This window comes from Pagrus pagrus, assembly GCF_965226575.1.
Source record: "Pagrus pagrus genome assembly, chromosome: 4".
Classification (NCBI taxonomy): Eukaryota; Metazoa; Chordata; class Actinopteri; order Spariformes; family Sparidae; genus Pagrus; species Pagrus pagrus.
The window spans coordinates 27138305-27154513 of record NC_140188.1 but is presented as its reverse complement, the minus strand read 5'-3'; the positions used below and the strand labels follow the sequence as shown (position 1 = coordinate 27154513).

Below are 16209 nucleotides of genomic sequence, written 5' to 3'. Positions count from 1 at the left end.
TCTCCAGGCCGGGTGGTTGTTCTCCGGTCCCGACCTGACCCGGCGGATCCGTCCGCCGCATTCCACCCGCACGCGCTATCATAAACATCCTAGTCCCAGACCTGCGAGGCCAGGAAGTGCGCGAGGACAGGAATTCCACTCTTTCAAATGACATCACGGCCAGTTACAATGAAAGTGTAAAGACACACGTGGGCCTATTTCAAATAAAAAACAGTATGTGTGGGAGAGGAAACAATATCACAGTAAAGGTTCTAATATGACAAGTCATCTTCCTCATCATCACCCAGTTCACAGTCGTAGTTGCTCTATATTAGGTTCGGGGGCTTTTTTTTAGTGATGTAGTCTTGCTTTTACCCATAAAATATCTATATATATTATATTCTATTGTTTCACATAGGCCCGATACACGGGCAAAGCCTACATGTAAATGTAAAAAATATTTCTCTGTTTCAGTGTCTGAGTGTGTGAGGCAGCGGGATGGATCTCATTATTGGATCGTTTATTTGAGGAGGCTGTATATTTATGTTATAGCCTCATCAGTCAGTGCGGTGCACGCCGCTGTATCTCTCTCTTGTCATGCAGCCAAAGAAATCCCCGTTATTAACGATTAACAGTGCATTTTGACAGGAATCACCGCGTATGCAAAGATGATACAGCCTAACTAAATCAAGTCAAACCAATTTAAATAAAGTTTTCCTCACGTGTATGCCTGTATTTTAAAATAATCTCTCTTGTTCTAAGAGGCCCGTATGTGACAAAGAGCAACATTTTCCTTTCCCTTTATTGTTTTCTTTATATATCTGAACACGTCAGAGGAAAAGGTAGCCTAACTGCCAATGCTGATTTGATCGCGGTGAAAATAAATACAAAACTGGCAGGATTTTGAGAAACCATGAATCAAAGATAAACTTCAGGTGCAGAGCAAATTTCCATCTTGTGAGGAACTGGCATGTTACAGGCTACTATCTGTAGCTTCATAGCCATAAGTTCCCATTTTTATTGTTATTTATTTTTGTTTTATTTATTAATTTATTTGTTTATGTTTGTATTTATCTCCTACTAAAGTCCATGCCTATGAAAACAGGCTGTACTATCAAATTAACATTCCTGAGCGCCTCATTGAATCCCAGCAGCAGTTCAGGTTTCAGGGTCCGTGTTGTGTTTACGGATTGTCAGCGCGTTGCGTTGTTGTGACGTGACGCGCGCGACTGCGGCAGCTCAGACCGGGGACGGTTAGCGTTAGCCTTCAGGTGAGGAGGAGGAGGAGGAGGAGGGAAACTAACCTTAAATTCTGCCAAGAAAATGACTTTAACCTAAAGAGACAATGTCAGATGTCAAGTAGCCGACGTATCGTTTGCAACAGAGTAAAAAAACTACTTTGGAGTTGTTTTTAAAGCAGGGCGCTCCGTGGTCTGTCAGGTGAAACACATATTAAGCTAATTAGCTTAGTCAGGTTTGTGAGGACTGCTAGCATGACCGTGAAACTTTTGCCACAGCAGGTGTGCTAACACTGGAGTATTTTCCAGATGCTTAATTAAATACCTGATATATTATAATGATTTTGAAATAACCTCACTCACAGGGCTATATTCCCCATGGCACAGGCTATCCATTTTTAGGTAAATTGGTGGCTACATCTTAGCATTTTAGCCATTTACAGCATTTTACAGTTAGCCTGTAACAGTGGTTTAGGGGGGATCTACGGGGACAACCATGGGGTCTTTGAAGGGGTCAGGGGTCCTTTGCAAAATGAGGAATATCATAATTTTCACTGCCTTATAATTAAAAAGCAAATTAAGGGCTATAATGATGGAAATGAATTTATTGAATTATGACTGGATTATCTTAGGCTACAGGGAACAGTTTTACTTTAAAAAAATATATTTTTTATGTGACAGATTTTATTACAATACTCATGTTATCAGACCATATGATACATTTAAACAAAATGTTAATTTGAAAGGTCTTCCCTCCAAAGTGGATGATTCCTATTTCTATTTCTGCAGAACCAGAGAAGACGAGCAGACCACAGAGTTTTTCTGGCGCAGTAAAAGGAGACTAAACAAGTCCCGAAATCACGAGGTAGGCCTGAACCTAAACATATAGCGGGCAAGGACAAAGGGGATCTATTTTGTGGTCTCTGCTTTATTTTGACAAACTTACAAACCACTCAACCATATCTCCGTTGTGTTGTGTGTTCTGATGTGTGTGCCTCATGTAAATGTTTTCTTTTTCTAAAACCAAAATTAATAAAACACTAAAAGAAAAGAAAAAACAAATTAGCTACAACTGTCATTTTTCACACTACTCTCAAAAATAAGTATTCATGCAGCAGGCTATCCATTTATGAATATTCTCATTTATTTCTGCCTCAAAATGAATGTTTATCATATTATTGATCTGCAAGTCGGTCATGGTATCTTCTTGTGTTATTTGATAGCTCTATTAATTAACTTATTGAATGATGTCATGTGTTAACTAAGCCAAATACTTAGAGAGCAGAGGCGTAATAGTGGTGTTGAGATTATCGGGAAATGCTCTGCGTCTTAAACATGTGAAAAAGACATTGAAACAAGAAATAACATCGCGTTGTAACGCTTCAAACTGCGACTCTGCGGTAATTGCACGTTGAGAGATGGTTGGCTCTCAGCGCGTTTCAGCTGCTGCGGACAGGCTGCAGACTGGCTGCAGGGTGATGACACACATGCCAATGCTGTTCCACCTGCACAGACTCCCAGAGCACGGAAATACACTTCCAGAGAAAGCCGAGGGGACCCTCATGGGTGGCCGGAGAAATGTATACCTCTCCGTGCACTTCCCTCTCTATGTGAGCTAATTATGCAGCACTATCTATCCAGATTTTCTTCGAGCTGTGGACACGCAGCCGTTTGCAAATGTGCGTGGGTTTGGGCTGAGATGAGAGCCTCCGATTGGCGGAGTCTAGTCAAATATATGTGGCTATAGTTTCACTAAAGATGTTTGGAACGAATTTTGTTCCAATAACTGTTTATTTAGGCAATAGATAAATGTAGAGATGTGCTATATTAACCATTTAACACACACCCAAAATTATTCTGCCCCTATTTTTTAAAATATATATTACTTTGAGAGTAGAATTAGTCCAAGTTTTGTTTTTAGCAAGGCCTGTATTGTGCATGAAAATATCACAAATTCATTTGATCAGTCATTTATGTTCTTACTTTCTTTCTTTCTTTCTTTCTTTCTTTCTTCGATATGAAGCAAATTGTTTAGCAACCTTCAAAGGTGCACTATGTAGTTTAGTCAAACTCAGAAAGGTAATATTTACAATATTTATAAGTTAATAATACAAACTTGGATATATTTATTTATTTCCATAACTAAATAAACACGCTGTTCTTGGGAGAACACGGTGCCCGGTGACTGTCTGAAGCTATTTTGAAGGATCCTGCAAATGCAAACAAATCAAAATAGTACAAAACTGCGTTGTCCTTTGAGGACAGTTTGTTTATTCAGACACTAAATTCCATCAATGAAGATTTTCCTTCTGATTAAAATTTCGTCCCGAAATCTACGTAATGCACCTTTAAATCAAAAAATGTTTTATAGCCTTTTATACAGTTAAAACTAGGATGTGTACTTAACATAACATTCCTGAATCTATTTTAGATAGATTAGTTTTCCATCAATAGATGCTTCCAGGTGTGTATTGTACTTTTAAATGCAAATTGATGTTTAATGTCTGCAGTATTTGGACAAAGGTGTGATGAAAACGAATTCCAACATGTTAAGAAAAGTTAGTTGTTTTTTTTATTCAGTGTAACCACCGGAGGCGGAACTCAAATACGCACTAATCACGACGACCTACGTCGCTCCATAGAGAGCACTGGAGCAAAAGCAGCCTGTCAGTGCCTGAAAAAAAAGAGGAAAGGGCTGGGCTTACTGACTCAAACCACAACTTGGGTTGCTCCTCCATCAGAAACCAGTTTAGAAAAATCCGCGTAGAAGAGAGAGGAAGGTCTGGTGCATGTCACCTTATTGAGCAGCAAAACAAGATTTCTCTGTGCGCAGTTTGGCACACAGCTTTCACTTCGCGGTGCATCCTGAGGTTCTGCACCACATCATTTTGTTCATCGAGTTTTCGAGCGCCATCAAAAGTTTTGCTTTTCGGCGTTTGGACTGGACTTGTTTTGTTTTGGTGTGCGCAATGATGGCCACTTACCAAAGCCCGGAGGATGACGCAATGGCCTTAATGATCCACGACACCAACACGACCAAGGAGAAAGAGCGACCCAAAGAGGAGCCGGTCCAGGAGAAGGTCCCGGAGAAGCCGGACCCGACCCAGAAACCGCCGTACTCCTATGTCGCTCTCATTGCCATGGCCATTCGGGAGAGCTCAGAGAAGCGCCTCACTCTGTCCGGTATTTACCAGTATATCATCAGCAAGTTCCCCTTCTACGAGAAGAATAAAAAAGGCTGGCAGAACAGCATCAGACACAACCTGAGTCTCAACGAATGCTTCATTAAAGTTCCGCGAGAGGGCGGCGGGGAGAGAAAAGGGAATTACTGGACACTGGACCCAGCCTGCGAGGACATGTTTGAGAAGGGGAACTACAGGAGGCGCCGCAGGATGAAGCGGCCGTTCAGACCGCCGCCGACGCACTTCCAGCCGGGGAAGTCCTTGTTCGGAGGAGACGGCTATGGTTACCTGTCCCCACCCAAGTACCTGCAGTCTAGCTTCATGAACAACTCTTGGTCGTTAGGCCAGCCGCCCACTCCGATGTCCTACACGTCCTGTCAGATGGCCAGCGGCAACGTGAGTCCAGTGAACGTGAAGGGACTGTCAGCCCCCTCATCTTATAACCCCTACTCCCGGGTGCAGAGCATGGCGCTGCCCAGCATGGTAAACTCTTACAACGGCATGAGTCACCATCACCATCCCGCGCATCCCCACCATGCCCAGCAGCTGAGCCCGGCCACCGCGGCACCACCTCCGGTCTCCTCCAGTAACGGAGCGGGCCTTCAGTTCGCCTGCTCTCGCCAGCCCGCGGAGCTCTCGATGATGCACTGCTCTTACTGGGAACACGAGACCAAACACTCGGCGTTACACACGAGGATTGATATTTAAAGTTTACCAAATGGTCTGTGTAAAATGAGGACTCCAACATTGAGAGATGATTCCTGTGATTTCAAAACAGAACCAAGAGTATTTTTAAAGAGACCATTCTGACGAGCTGTTTGGGTCAAGCTGACACCCATATGCGCGAGTTGATGTGGAGAAAGTTTTTACAAAATGGAATCGGGAGCTAAAGAAGTCATCAGGACACATCAGGTAGCACAACCTCTGGGAGCCATTTCGTGCGCCTGTATTACACTTGGACTGATGGCCGTAACTTGGTATTGTAATCATAATTGTGCCGATGAAAAACTTTTCATTTTCACGGGGTTAGACGTTGCTGACATTGCCTCAGCTGTGTGTTACTGGTATGCGTAATGATTTCTCTCATCTTTACGCACGTATCATCCTAACTATTGCCAAATGAAACGTGGACATAAGATGCCCTAATTAAGTTAGAGCTTTAATATGTAATTGAATCAGATGAATCAGAGGTCAGTTTGGCCTTCACAGTAACTTGCACTGAGCAAGGCCTGCATGGTGAAACGTAACCTCGTATCATGGGTGTGTGTAGAGATCCATCAGACTGCCAAAAAAAATACAATTCAGGGTTTTTCATATTTCTTGATCCCATATGTATGTATGATATAATTTCCAATATGACGCCAGCCAGTGCCAGGTTTTGTTAATCTTTCTGATTATTATTTTTTATAAACGTGATTAGCTATATTGTCTCATTCATGTTGGGGCCATGTTTCATTTTAATTAGCACTTTTTCCTCTTTTCTAGGTTTGTGAATTTCTTAATAAACTTGTATTTCTTAAAGTAATACAGTGGTCATGAAGTAATCTGTTTTATACTCTAGGCTCTGATAACCACTGCTGGCATTAAAACACAGCAATCAACAATTAACAACTCTGAATTTAACGCAGCATGAAAGTAATGCATTTTCGACATATACAAGTTTTTACAGGTCGTTATAGAAATGCCAAGGACATGTAATCATAGATGAACCATTGAGCAGGGTTATGGAGATTTGGCTTTGCACTTATTCCGCTGTTTACCGTGTAAATATGTCGGTGCAATGTTGGTCATTATTTATCGTAATATATGCCCAACCTGTAAGAGCAAATTTATCACACTGCATGGATGAAAATTTGTAACTGGATGAGAGAACTTTCTATCTATAGTGAAACGTGGTAAAGTATAGATAGAAAGTTATAATATATATTACATATAATATTATATATAATAATAATAATAATAATAATAATAATAATAAGGCACAGTGTCAATGGTAATTTGTGTCCCACAGTGACTAGTGTCTGTTGGCTATTTAATATGTTGTGTGTAAACGTCTTTGTTATCCACCTGCTAAGCTAAATATTTTTCTCTCCTATGTGATATTTAACACAATTTTTATTTAACATAATTCACAAATAAACCCCAATCAGTAGAAAAGTGGCGATGCATGGAGGCTATGACCGTGTTTTCCTATGTATATTTTAAAAAGGTTCAATTCTGAGCACGGCAAAAGAACCAAATAACCAAAAGCTTTCCAGCCTCAATTCGATGTCGTTTGCGTTGGATGCGTGATCATCAATCTTTACTGTAACTTTTATAGCCTACTCATGTTCTAAACTGCAGCAAATCATCATCAGCAACAACAATAATAATAACAACAACAATAATAATGATAACCATCGATAGCATGATGAATTTACCACGTGTGTTTTTCCCTCTTTTACTGTGCACATTAGCTATGAGGACTTTTGATGCAGTTAACTTGTTGACTAAATAATACAGACTCATGTAGGAAATAAGTTCAACAAAGACAGGAAGTGTAATAAAAAAAGTCGGCAATGCTAAATCTTGTCACAGGAGGTCATATTAACCCCCTCTGAGGCTCTGACATCACACAGTAAGCGCAATTCATTCGCCTTGTTCTGTCCTATCAAAGAGTCATTTGTTTAAAATGTAGCCGAGTCCTCTCTGGGAGGATGATGAAGCTGACACAGGCAGCTCCTCCTCCTTAGTTGTGTTTTAGTGTGAGACTGTTGAATTACGTAGACACGTTCCTGTCAGCCCCAGAAGACCATCCCGTCGCCCTGAGGGCCAGCTAGCCTCTTGGTAAAAGAGATATTTGACGAGTGAAACGCCTCAATACACCGACTGATCCCAGCCCCGTCCCTCCTGTAATCCCTATCATGTTATCACAGCGCATCGATATATTAGTGCCATCTGGTTCTGACTTTTACATTTAAGGGGTGTATCAGTACAGTATGTGCACTGTTTTGACAGCACATCACAGCAATCACACACACACTGAAATATTAGTTTAAAAGCTGACCAGCCACAGAATATGACGTTTTAACATCTAATAGATATAAATTAGATTGTGGGATCATCCTTCAAAGATCCGACGTACGTGGCGCCAGAGTCCGGGGTCTTCCATCCACCTTCATCCACCCTCTGTGCGCCACAGCGACTGTCAAACATAGGCTCACCATTCAAAAGCTCCCTCCCCAAAAACGAAGTTAAAGAAAACACATACACACCCTTATAGATCACTGACCCAACCAATTAACAAACGACGGCATAACAGAGTGGTCCATTGACTCTTGTAATAGCTACTGCAGCTAATAATGATTGTAGGTGAATTAATTAGTGTGTGGTGGTATTCGAATTATTGAAGGATCGTTTGGACATGACGTTTGAAAGGTTTCTCGATTTGTTAGTTGCCTAAAAAACCTGGAGATATAATACGTTTAAGTTTACTATCTTTTAAACGCCTCATCTGAAATTAAAAGTATTGCTAAGGGAAATATAAATGCAAAGTGCATCAAAACACTAACAGAAAAAAATAAAAGAATAGAAAAAAACAAAAAGAATAATTGTCATCGAAATGTATTATTAGAAAACATATAGACGAAATTAACCATTGACCATTAACATTGTGATTTTTTTGAACAAAGATATTTTTTATGGTAGCTACATTTTGTGCGTAATTTGACTTTGGCCTACAGTTTTGTTGACCTGGTTTTATGTAGGCAAATGCAAATATTTACAAGATAATAATAATAAAGTAGGTATGGTGTAATACAAAAAGCCCAAAAAGTTGCTTCAGCAAAAAAATAAAATGTAATACGCACCTTTAAATGGCTCGTTCCATTTTTAAAAATTGTATTTATTTATTTATTTATTTTTACAAATTTAAATGAACTCTGTCTTTTTCCGTGGGTTATTCACTGTTGCTGAAGTCCATTTAATGCACTGCATTTCTATGTGTATCTTTACATCAGATATCTCAAACGCGCATGTTTGCTTTGCAGTCATTTACTTTAAAAGAGAAGTAAGAGACACATTACAGGAACTTACTGAGACAACATTTTCACTACATTACTTGAAGACGAATTTTGTATAAAGCAATAATTACCCTGCTAAAATGCGAATATTATATTATGGGCTAGATAGTTGACCATATCGGCTCCTGTAAACCAGGCTTGTTCCTCGCCGTCGGGATCACTGAGCACAAACAAGATCTTAACGTCGTTTGCGTAATGAGCAGCTAACACATGTAATGCAAATGTCAGTGGCTTTGGGAATATTCAACAGTCGTGGTCCCGGTCGGAGACACACCGACACTTGTCCGTCCTCCTGTGCGCAGAGGGAGCGTCGAGGCGAGCCTGAAATGTAGCTGTGTACATTCTCTGCTTCCTCACATTAATGTTTTGTAAACAATAAGGAGATATGGGCGCGTTTGAAAGCCAAGTGTATTCTAAACACTCTCCCAAAAATAATAAATACGAGTGTTTTACAAGAAATTATGTTTCGGCGAGTGTAACTAACCTTTACATAAACTATAGGCTGCAGCAGAGAGGGAGTTTAAAGTTCTTCTGAACACATAATACACCAATTTAATGCTGTTGTTTTTATTGGACAAAGAAAAAACACTTTCATCTTGTTTTTAGTCCTGTGTTTGTGGAGAAAAGTGTTGACCAGTCCCCATAACATGATACGCAGACAATATTCTACCTCTGCAACACATGCATATTAGTAAAACACATAAATACACACACGTATAACTTTTTTCGACAAACTTTGAGCCCTACATGTGCTCTGTAAAAGCCACAAACTGAATGTATGTGTGTGTGTGTGTGTGTGTGTGTGTGTGTGTGTGTGTGTGTGTGTGTCTGTGTGTGTGTGAGTGTGTGTGAGTGTGTGTGTGTACTCGGGCGCGGCAGGTGTGCATTTGCGCAGAAAGGTTGACAGTTCAGCCGGTCGGCCGGGAACAATGGGCCTGCATACAGGATGTCTCAGGGGCTGAGGGAGATAAGGCCAGCCGAGGTTCATAGCTCCAACACAGGCCTGCTTTAAAACACAGGCTAGTCTTCTTTTACTGATTATAAAGCCAGCAGATCCACGGCTGTCCGCCGGGACGCGCCTGTTCCGTTTATGAAATATATTCAAGCATGGTTGTTTAAAATATTTACTCCTCGCAACATTAATTCACTGATTAGTAGCCTATTAAAAAAAATAATTACACAAATAATTTCAGTTCGTCTCACTCTCTATTGGATATAGACTAGTGAGTTGCTGGCATACAGCCTACACGCCTGCATGATTCAGAGGGCGCGAATACTTGGATAGTTTATCAGGTAAGTTATACCCTAAAAAACATATATATAAATTATGAGCTCATATTCAATATATTAACCTAATTATCAACCTAGTACTAAATGTAGCATTAGGGGTCGTGCAACAAAAACATCCAGACCACTTTATCACACTTCCATACAATAATGTGCACCTACTGGTGGTGGGCAGGGGTTAAAGGCCTGGTGTAAGTGTTGAATAGGATGTATAGGTGGTGAACAAATGTCTCTTAACTCTACATTTTTCCCCCCGCAGGAGGTGAAAAGGTTTCGCGCAATGTGCGGTTTTGCTTTCATGCGTGTTTTCCGCCGAGCGCGCACTGAATAAGCGTGATTGTATTCTTTGTTGTGCACTCAGAGATGACAGATTATAATCAACAAGACGAATGAGGTCAACTCATTGTAGAAGTACGCATTTGACCCTCGCTTCTTCTTCTTCACACACACACACACACACACACACACACACACACACACACACAGGGTAGCGTACCTGGACTCGTTCCGGGTATGACAGCTTGCATGCTCGACGGGGCACCGGCGATGCGACCCGGCCGGTCAAGTCACACGCAGGTTGCAGGCTTCCCAATGCCTGCACACAATTGAATTCCTGGCATTCTCGCTAATGTTTGAGATTGAGGAGCAACAGTTTCCACTTCGTAGCGGCGCACATCACCCCAAACCCATTGAAAAGCAGAGTGGGGGTCACCAATGTTTGGTATACATCTGCTCCAAACAGGAAAATATGCAAAGATTTGATTCGCAGAAAATCCGGCAATTGTTCCAATCAGCACGAGTTTTTTTTTTTCTTTCTCTCTTGTTGGAGCAGAAATACTAGAAGTTTCATTCTGTCCGCCGCATATCTGTGCTATTTCTACGACGTTACTCAATATAGAGCTGTTTATTTTCGGAACGCGTCCTCTGGTGAATCTCCAATGTAATCAACTTGTCACGGTGATCTACGTGATGTTTTCACTGACTCCTGATTCATATCTTAATGACAACCCCGCGAAACAATGGATCACATGTAATAATTCTTTAATAAGCCAAAACAATTACAATAGAGTGTGTTGATTATAACGCCACAGTTTGTAAATAGGAACCGTGCGTTTGTTCAACACGTCCATCCAATGTCTAGAATACCATGTCTATAAATACATACCAGTGTCATCTATTCAAGGAAAAGACGGACTGTCATCTATTCACAGAGAAAAATCATCACGCACTGACCTGTGTTTACCCTCCAGCCATCACCAGGACACTCAAATGTCACATACGCACCATCGCTGTCCAAATGAAGGGGGTCACGACTGTAAGCCTCACAGGGTGGTGGATGATATTAAATATTGTTTATATTAAGCCACATAATTGATGGGTTTCTTTAAATATATGTATATATATATATATATATATATATATATATATATATATATATATATATATATGATAAATTATCTGGATCAGGAAAATAAACTTAAAGCAGATACTCACTTTACCAAACTGTTTTTCATAATGAGATGTCACCCAATAACAGGTTCTGTGCCAACAGAAATGTTTGAACCAACAAACGCAGCAGCAAGCATTTACCAGCACTGAGCTGATGTTAATTTCTGCTGTGGCTGTGGCGGAACTGGTCAGCTTATACTGTAAAGGGAAATGCGATAAAATGTTTCCGTTCTCTTGATTATGAGCTGCAAATTGCTTTGTCGGGATTTAAATGGCAGGTCTTTTCCCATCGTGCACTGATGGAGTCTATTTTTAAACCCCTTTCCTTTCGCCCCCTAAAAACTTCCGCAGTGTTGGCAACAAGAAGCTATTAGGATAACTCTTCTCCTGTTAACATGCCAATTAATCAAAGATAAAACTGAATTCCCACAGGGATCATTAAGGGCCTGCACCTGTTCTACTGTATAATAACGCAGTACAACTTCTTGGTCAGACTTTGGCTGACCTCTGGGGATGGTGTGAGACATATAATCACTGCAGGCCTGTTATGCATCAGCCCACTATCAGTAATAGAAATATAACCTCATTCGGATATGAATGCCAAACACTGAGCTTCTTTCAAAACCAAAACAATTCCAAAATGCCTTTTTACTGACACTATCAGGATTTTCTTCAATTTCTAAACAGTGCAGCCATATTAGGATACAAATTGCAAGAGAGGTAATATACACACATTATTCAATTATATTAAGTGACAGTTCAGTAAATTATTGGCTGTTATTGAAAAAGCTCTGCATCAAATGTGTATTCAATTGTCATATTATTATTTTATTGTCATATAAATTATATGGTGTGTGAAGTAAGTCTCTCTCTATTGGCTATAAGGTACACATGCAAAACAGGAAGTTGGCCTCAGGCGTGACCCTTGCCCCGCCTCTCTGTACATGCCAAACCCAGTCCCAGGTCAGATCCCAATTTCAGCCACATTTCTTTCAAGCAATTACATACCTCTTGGCAAGGCCTCACAATTAAACAAATGATGATATTTTGATATCCATAATTATACGCATTCGCATAAGGTACCCTTTCAAGTTAAATATGCTTTTTATTACACGCTTATCATCTGTGATGAGATTATGCACAGTGTGGGTTTGGACTGAGTTAGGGTACATTTAATCAAATAAGAGGAACAGTAATGGAAGCATGCTGGACCCGGGACGACACTGCATAGGCTGCTCCCTTTGAGCTCAGCTTATGTTTAGCAAATTTCAGACAATGAGAGCGTTATGAGGGGAACTCTGAGGAAGAGCCTTTAACCCCTGCCCACCAATAGGTCAAGCACATGGCATATGACACAATTTTCTATATCACTGATGAGGTGCACCACACATACTTGTGGCCTGAGGAGGTTGTTTAAATGTACGTATTTCTGACAAAACTAGTTATAGTTGGTGGTATGGTTCTGATCATGGTGTGAACTGGTGACCCTAAAGAACTTCTCAAGGCCAGCTGTATACATGGCACTGCAACCAGGCAAGAATCCACGTGCAGTTATGACACTGAATACCATCATCATTGAAAGCAGTCACACCAAGAACATAATTTTTTACAGAAGTCACCCAAATGTGCTCACACTGGAAGAGTAATCTTTAGTTCTCCCTTGAAATGGACTCAGGCACTATAAAGTGTTATGTGTGGGTCATTGCTGCCCCCTTGTGGCACTAGAAAGGCCATGATTTTGCAATGTGACTCACCTCTCCCTGTTCCCTGAATCAGCTGAAATGATAACATCCAGGAACCAGGAACACAATCAAAAAGTATAAAACATAACAAGTTAAACAAAATTAGAAAACATATGACCAGCGCTAGAATGTATTATTTCTCAAAGGAAGCAAATGAAACGTGTAGGCTTTATTAAAATAAATGAACCTTAAACATGCCAGCAATAGAAACAGATGTCTAACAATCACCAAAATCACTCATTTCTATCAAGGTAAGGAGGAATAGTACCACATAGCACCTTGCATTACGGAGTAAGTGAGTGGCTTAAAACAACTGCATTTCCAAAAACTATACAATCGCAAACTATAGATCATAACTTGGAGATGTTACCTCTAGTTAGGTACATCTTCATCATGCCAAAATCCCAATGGCTTAGGCTACTTACTTATAAGACTAAACTAGTGTTGACAGGTGGTAAACCTCAAATAATAAAAAGCTCACAGCAAATGCCCTGTGTGGAAATCTTTGCCATGTTTTATGAAACTATAGGCTTTTATAAACAGATGACATTTTGAAAAACAAAGATATAAATGACAAAAAATGAATGATGGTTGAATTCCATTTAGCTGCCTCAGATTCAGGGTCCTGGTGTTGTGAATGCAGCCTCACTATCACTCCTACAGTTCACTGGGACACTTAAATTAAACAATGTCAATCTTAATGTTATTAGTCACACCCGTGCTACATGGCAAGTCAAAATGTAGGCTATGAAAAAGGCTAAATGTTAAACTTGGCTTTTATATTTTGAAAGGAAAATCATTTTTGCGTGGGAGTATACATTAAATTTGACTTGTTTTAGTCCAATAAATAAATGAATAAACAAAGCAGTCACTTGCTGCTGTGTTTGTGTATGGGTTGAGAAAATTCTCTCCTGTCTTTGTCTAAATAACAAAACCTACTGGATTGTATAAAAATGCATTGTCACACAACGCTGAAAGTAATGTTTCTTATATATCACTTAAAGCAGCTTTAATAGTTTCTGGTCATATTTTGGGGGGAGGATGGTGGACTCAGCCCTGATGGGGTTCTAAGAACAAAATACATTTTAAAAAGCCTTTCCGCCCATAAGTCTTGTCTAAGCAATAATTAAAGTCCTTAAATTGGGGCAAGTCAGCTATGCTGTGTATAAAGGGCCGCTATGACGAGCTATAATAAGACACTGGATTTAACCATATTTTTAAAAAAAAAAATGGACCATCGTGTAAAAAAGGTTAATAAACACTTTTCAACGTACAAACATTTTCCATGACAACCAATAGTATAATTTTGCATAGGCTGACTGCATTATATATTTTGAGTTGAACAATTTCTCATTTGATCACCAGAGGGCAGCAAAGCTCATCATTTTTCCTGCCAAACGACTGTACACCCCTTTACATGGTTGTACTTGTTCACAAAGATAAGACATTGGGTCATTACCAAATGGCTTAACTTGGTGGTTAATGACTGAATAAAAGATTAATAACGGCTGAAGAGACGCGTGTTGTCAGCTCATGTATGTCTATAAGCCTACTGCCATTTGAATGTCGTGCTTGCCTGATGAATTCACTCCGGGTTTTCTTGAAGAGTAGGCTGACAGATCTTGTGTTTCCGGGTGAAATCACTGCTCAGAAGTTTTGTGCCGGTGGTATGCGGTTGTTGGAAGAAAGCCGGCTGCCCTCCATGCCTCAACCGGAGAACTGCACCAATCAGCTTCAGATAGACAGATTGAATCCAGAAGAAAGGGGATGGGACTTTCACAATAAAAGCATCATAGGACCACTTTGGAAAAGCAAGCATTGTTTCAGTCAAGTAATAAGCCCCACACTAAATGTACTGGCACTGTAGTGTGTCTGAGAGGTCAGAGGCTTCATAAGGATGTAACAGTTCCCACGGCTGCTGTGAATGTCTTTTCAGACCAGGTTACAAATGAAATCCTGAAGATAATTAATGGTAGCATTCCTATCTTGCACACGTGTTTTTCCTAACAAAAGATGTATCTGCATAGTGCAATAGTCAGTAAAACAAATCTGTGCATGGCAAGATTTCTGATTGTGTGATGTAGCCTACATGAGCAGTGGAATAACACAATCTTTACCTACTAGAAATACTGTCAGGTAAAATGAGATGAAAACTACTGAACTAACTACTATCTGAGATCCGATCATGACTTTCTCTGTGTTATATTTTCTTTTTTTTTTCTTTTCATGTCTTTGAAAGTAATCTCAAGCACGCAGTCCAAATATTATCTACCCATAGAGTCAGAGTGAATGGAACAAAAATATGTAAAATATGTAATCTGATGATATTATCATTTCAAATCTTAATGCTCTATTTCTCATACTGTTTATAACAGGAATAAACCAATGGAAATTCCAACTTAGGGGTGGATTTAGTCTTTAATCAAAACGTCTTGCTTGTGTTGCTGCCGGTCATCGCAGAGGGTTTTTATTTTGAACATGTTGAGCGGAGGTCCTGCCTCTCTGTTCCTCTCTCAGACTTGACAGCGGTGGCGGAGGGAGCGGAGGGAGAGCTGGCGGAGGAAAAGCAGCGGCAGTGGTTCACCTTCTGAAACAAACAGGAACTGGACCGCGCTCCTGTCCACCTGCGAGATCCGTGTCCTGCGTAGGGAGACAGCCGGGCGGCGGGTCGTGTGTCACACAGACTTTTTCCATGTGAGACTACTCTGTCGTGAAGACATCACAGCAGCGTTAAGTTTCAGCTGTGTGTTGGTCCGATACATTCTTCACCGACCTCACACCACAGAGTCACTAAAGGTAAGTCCTCACTTGTTCTTTCTTGTTGTGTGATTGATATCAGCTCCGTAGCCTACTTTCCACTCGCCGAGCGAGGACCTCACGCCAAACTGCGTTCATCAATCTGTCAATTTAATGTCGATTTGCTCAATCATAACCCTGCCTCGGAGAAAATAACTTGAGAACCTCTTCAAATCTACAGCACATTTTAATTCGACATTTCACCGGCAGACTGTTTATATTTAGATAAAATGAATCTGGTGTGAATGTAGGCTTTTCTCGGTTATTGCCATAAAGCAACGTTCACTAAAATAGATTGTGACGGACGACGTTAGCGACCACAATTTTTAAGTTGTAAATGTCAGATATCAAGTGTTGTTCCTGGCTAGAAGTATATGCCGAATATACCAGGAGAACCAGAGGACTGGTTAAAGATTCAAAATTAGTTTGGAGACTTTTGCCTTCAGCCGATAACCACGACAACAACAAAGTTAAT

General features: G+C 40.4%; 2 protein-coding genes across 3 annotated transcripts in view; both read left to right on the top strand.

Annotated features, from left to right (window-relative positions):
• Positions 1-1312: 1312 nt before the first annotated feature.
• pik3cb (phosphatidylinositol-4,5-bisphosphate 3-kinase, catalytic subunit beta) overlaps positions 1313-16209 on the top strand; it is a 69038-nt gene continuing 54141 nt past the window's right edge. The window contains exons 1-3 of one of the 2 annotated variants that reach the window (XM_084352086.1): positions 1313-1419; positions 2007-2082; positions 15456-15734. The gene's annotated coding sequence lies outside the window, so the exon portion shown is untranslated. Of the gene's footprint in view, positions 1420-2006; positions 2083-15442; positions 15735-16209 lie in introns of those variants that run through there. The other variant, XM_084352087.1, reaches the window with a different exon arrangement.
• foxl2a (forkhead box L2a) lies at positions 3962-5918 on the top strand. The gene has a single exon (XM_084352100.1). The coding sequence runs from the start codon at positions 4187-4189 to the stop codon at positions 5105-5107; it is 921 nt and encodes a 306-aa protein (XP_084208226.1). The 5' UTR covers positions 3962-4186; the 3' UTR covers positions 5108-5918.

Coding starts and splice junctions, on each gene's coding strand:
- foxl2a (XM_084352100.1), top strand. CDS start 4,187: ATGATGGCCACTTACCAAAGCCCGGAGGATGACGCAATGGCCTTAATG.